Source organism: Coffea eugenioides, chromosome 2, assembly GCF_003713205.1.
Source record: "Coffea eugenioides isolate CCC68of chromosome 2, Ceug_1.0, whole genome shotgun sequence".
Classification (NCBI taxonomy): Eukaryota; Viridiplantae; Streptophyta; class Magnoliopsida; order Gentianales; family Rubiaceae; genus Coffea; species Coffea eugenioides.
In genome coordinates, this window is record NC_040036.1 from 40671018 (window position 1) to 40675580 (window position 4563).

At 39.0% G+C, this 4563-nt stretch overlaps 1 protein-coding gene across 1 annotated transcript; it reads right to left on the bottom strand.

The window, feature by feature from the left end:
• Window positions 1–561: 561 nt before the first annotated feature.
• On the bottom strand, window positions 562–1367 carry LOC113759721 (enoyl-CoA delta isomerase 1, peroxisomal-like). Its single transcript, XM_027302292.1, has 2 exons — window positions 1084–1367; window positions 562–646 (listed from the first exon to the last, which is right to left on the bottom strand). Exons 1-2 carry the CDS (start codon window positions 1365–1367, stop codon window positions 562–564), a joined length of 369 nt encoding a protein of 122 aa, XP_027158093.1.
• Window positions 1368–4563: the final 3196 nt, after the last annotated feature.

The following is a 4563-nucleotide window of genomic DNA, read 5'->3' on the forward strand; positions in this document are numbered from 1 at the left end:
TAATAAAAAACCTATAGTACCCCAAAACGCACAAAACAACGTATAATACAGGCACCCGCAACCCAGCGGGGACCAATGCCTAGTTTTTCATTATACTACTACGATTTCTTAACCATCTGTATCACATGCTACCACCCAATAGAAATCAATGCCATTTATTAACATTGACTACTTTTATCATATAACATCCAGTCAAAATATGCCCAAAACACAAAGGGATTATCTGGGTTTTATATGTGTGATCATAAAATGCAAGAAAGAAGCGGAGTTGTCGAAGAAATCTGAAATCATAAAAGGGGACTTCTTGACGAAAAAATAGTCATAATGTGCAATATTGGCGTTAAGAAATCTGATGAAAAGCCTGATAACATCCCTTGGGGCCATAATACTGTGAACGGCCGAAAATTTAAATCAGCGAACGGACACTAAATTCCAGTCTCGATCATTGACCCCTTCCGGGGACCCTAAAGCAATCGAAGTGCTATAATGAATGCTAGTTATGATTTTCAACTCATAACTTTAAAATGGTAAACAAATGAGTCACTGCTTTATGATTCACCATTAATACTTGTCAATTGTCATCTTACTATTATGGTTGTTTCTTTTTTCGTAAGCAGTATTACTAGCATGATTGTTGTTTCCATTCCTATGTTAACAAACTTGAGAAATTCAAAATCTGAAAAACATGTAATGTTTGGTGACTTTCAATATTGTCACTCAAACCAGACGATTCTCTAGGAGATACTCGTTAGCATTTTCCATGGGAAAAAGTTTTCTCCAAATTTATTTGTTCAAAATGGAAAATATTTGAGATCTAACCGAAGCGACCCTTGTAGACATTCCTTCAAAACGAAATTAAAACAGTAATTTATCTTGTTATTAGTTGATTACTCGTTCTCTGGAAGACTCTGATTTCGAAGTCAAGAACTCAAATCAGGAAGTATTGTGGAACAGGTTAATCCCAATTCCTTGCACAGCTCCGGATACAAAGCCTTCCTTAACTCAGCATAGACCTCCCCGTTCCACTTATCTAACTTCTGCTGTTCACCTGCCAGATGGTTTGCTTTTTCCTCTGCAACTTACAGCGCATTGTTTCCAGGCTCAGGCTTCGTTTCTAAAATATGGATTTTTGCTGCTGCTTTTGTATCGTAGTGTAAGTCGCACAAGACAAAGTTACGGTAAGCCAGAGGGTAGGCAACCTTTGACCTAATCAAAGCCGCGAAGTAGGCTGGTAAAGCCATCTGTTTGGCCAACAAACTTAGTTGTAGGCAACGGATACCTTTCTTCAGGGTGAGATAGTCATGGCTGAGACCAAGCATCACCCCTGCTTCTTGCGTGTAGCCATTGATGGCCGCAATTGTGGGCATGGGAAGGGAGATGAGATCTGATATGGCGTTTGTAACTTTCATTTGACCCTTTAGCTTGCTTCCTGGCATAACTGATAAGGGGAAAAGGGTAACAACGTCAGATTTGAACAGATTACAAGTAGCTGCTCGAAGGGTTTTAGATTCTACGGAAGGTACATGTCATCCAAATACATAGTGTAAAGAAAGTAACACCAAAGCGTTACAAAAGATCTAAAACCTGCTTTTATTTCCATTAATTATTTGTTTATTAATTTATTTTATTTTTACTTTTTAAGTTTTAAGGTACAATGGGAAGGTTTAGGAACCGAATCTTGGCTCTAAGGCCAGAAACGAATATGGTAAATTATGGTTTCACATCTTTTTCTTAGCCTACAATTCGATCTTATGATCTTTTCAGCTCAATCAATGGTGGAATCGTAGAAGAGGTTATACAATCTTACTTTTAGGCTAAATTTGTACTCTGAGTATTGTCCATACAATTTCTTCCTAATATTTTCAGCCCAGAGAAAAATTGTCAGGGTAAACGACAGAACGCAAGGTTTGTAACTCCATTTTTCTGTGGTATCTGCCAAAATGGTAGAAAAAGAGCAGTAATTAAATTACTTAACTTCTCTTCTCATAATCATAGGAATTACTTGAAATTTGCTTTGGAAATTAGTCAGTCTCTCTGTAATCAATATTTCTTTCTTTAACTTCGGAAAAATTTGTGATTTCTGGCATATAAAACCTTGCTGTCGGTTTGTGCTCTTAAGATGAACTTCTCTTGGACGATGCTCTTCAATTTGCAAAGAGAAATTATCTTTAACAAGTCATGTTTAATTTGCCAGTAACATACCCGTCATCAAATCCTTTGCAGAATACTTCACCCTCACCAGTGGTGATGAGGACAGATTCCTTGGTGGCCTTGGACTTAACCGCATCAAGACATTCCCGGATAGTCTGAATGAGTTCTGGGTTCAAAACATTGCCATAGCTGGCTTGGTTCAAAGTGACTAGGAAAGATTTGTTAGTTTCATGTTGCTGCAAGCATATGCCGGAGCCGTACTGCCCTTTCAGGTAGTGGCAATGGCGTTTTGCTTGTCTGAACAATTTTGGTAGCATGACTGTTAACAGAATAGACAATGGTAGGTCTTTTAGTTCCAGAAAAACGCTGCTTCCGAACATGTGGTAATGAGTATTTATACTTGTAGATGCGGGAGAACTGCAGTTTTCGCCTCTAGTTTGTTTACCATTGATGGCAATTGGAGCAGTTATGGATGAATTAGGTGCAATTGTGTACGGTTATCATCCTTTATTCATAACTTGGTGTATACTTATAAACGCGGTTGTATTTAGGTATTGAATTGATATATACGAATAGAATAAAATTTATGAATACAGTAAAATTATATAAAAGTACACTATTTTGTATAAAAAGTACAATAACAGTTCAATTGTACCATTTTAACTACATGTGCCTGTAGTCCTTTCTGATGTAACTACTTTTTTTTTTTTTCCTTTTTTTTCAACAAACGATATCATGTTATAGATATTACCACTTGACCTTACAAGGATTAGTTACAAAAAGGGGATACTACCCTCATCTCTGTCCTAGCTAATTCAGTCAGCCATGTTGGGAAATCATTCTCCCATTCAATGTCATGTACAAGCTTCACAGCATATTGTGCTAATTGATGGCTGATTTGATTTTCAGTTCTAGGTATAAACACAAAGGAACATTTTTCAAAAGCTAGACTAAGTTCCTGCACATCTTCTAAGATAGCTGCAGTCGTGTAGTCAAACTCCTTGCGTTTAGTAATCTGCTCAACCACTGATTTGCAGTCTGTATGGACTATAATTTTTGTCCAACCTGCTTGGGTAGCCATCAGCAGAGCATTTCTCACAGCCCGAGCTTCCACTTCACTTGCCGATCCCTTTCCCTGTGTGACAATTCCTTTTGCTTTCAAAAGATGTCCTTTCCAATTCCTTGCTATAATCCCTTGTCCAGTCCTGACTCGTTTAGCTGATATCGCAGCATCAGTATACAACCTTATCTCTTCCTTCCTTGTCCGCACCCTCCTGGTAGGTAAGGCATCATTCATCTTCCCTGTACTCTCCATCTGGTCTGTATTCCTTACCTGTTCGAACTCAAGCCATTCATCTTGTGCTTTCCTTACGATTCTTACTGGATCCTGGTTGACTTTTTCAAAAAAATTTTTGTTCCTGGCTTTCCAAATTTGCCAAAGGATATTAATAGTAAGACTAACTCTCTCCTGACCTTGATTCAGTGCCAGCGATTGTGTGACTTGTTCCCACCATAGCCAAAAGTTATATTGCATACCCATTAATCCATCCCACCTGACTGGTGCTAGCTTCCATGATTCCACAGCCTTGTCACAGAAGAAGAACAAATGCTCAATGGTTTCCATGTCTTCACCACAGCAACCACATCTGCCTTCCTCTCTGTGTAGCCTTTTCGACAGCTGTTCATTGACTGGCAGACAGTTTTGTAAGCATTTCCACATGAAGTGTTTTAGTTTGGCCTTCACCTTCAAATGCCATAACTGCTTCCACACATTTCGCTTTCGTATCTCCCAACTTGTTTCTGCATCTTGGCCTGTCCTTCTACCTGCTTTTCCTTCCTGTTGCCTTGCTACAGCATAACCAGATTTCACACTATAAATTCCAGATTTGGAATGCCCCCATACCAACCTATCCTTTCTTCTTCCTATACTTGTTGGAATTCCTTTTATATGGTCGGCATCTTTTGTACTAAACCACTTGAGAAGCAATTCATTTTTCCATTTCCCTTCCTCTATCAGCTCACTTACCCATTCTAACTTGCATTCCACAGGTTGTGTGGTTGATGCAAAGCCAGTATCTGAACCAACTATCCATCTGTCCCGCCACATACTGACTGACCTACCATCTCCAATTCTTTTCCAAAGACCATCATACAGAAAAGAGGCTGCACTATGAATACTCTTCCAACACCATGAGGCTGAAGAGACTGGATTCTTGTCCATCCATTTTTTATCTCTCATATACTTCGCCTTCATTACCTTACTTACTAACAAATTTGGAGCCATTAAGAATCTCCAAATTTGTTTTGCCAGTAAGGCAGTGTTGAAGGCCTCCAAGTCTCTAAAACCTAAACCTCCTCTTCCCTTAACTTCTGAAAGCTTCTTCCAGCTTGCCCAATGTACGCAGGTGCCCT

Excerpts from the sequence above, each read along its gene's own strand:
- LOC113759721 (XM_027302292.1), bottom strand. The coding sequence starts at position 1,367 with ATGCCCACAATTGCGGCCATCAATGGCTACACGCAAGAAGCAGGGGTG. Across the intron at positions 647-1,083 it reads GAGCCTGGAAACAATGCGCT|GAATGGAAACAACAATCATG; the intron begins GTAAGTTGCAGA and ends TTGTTAACATAG.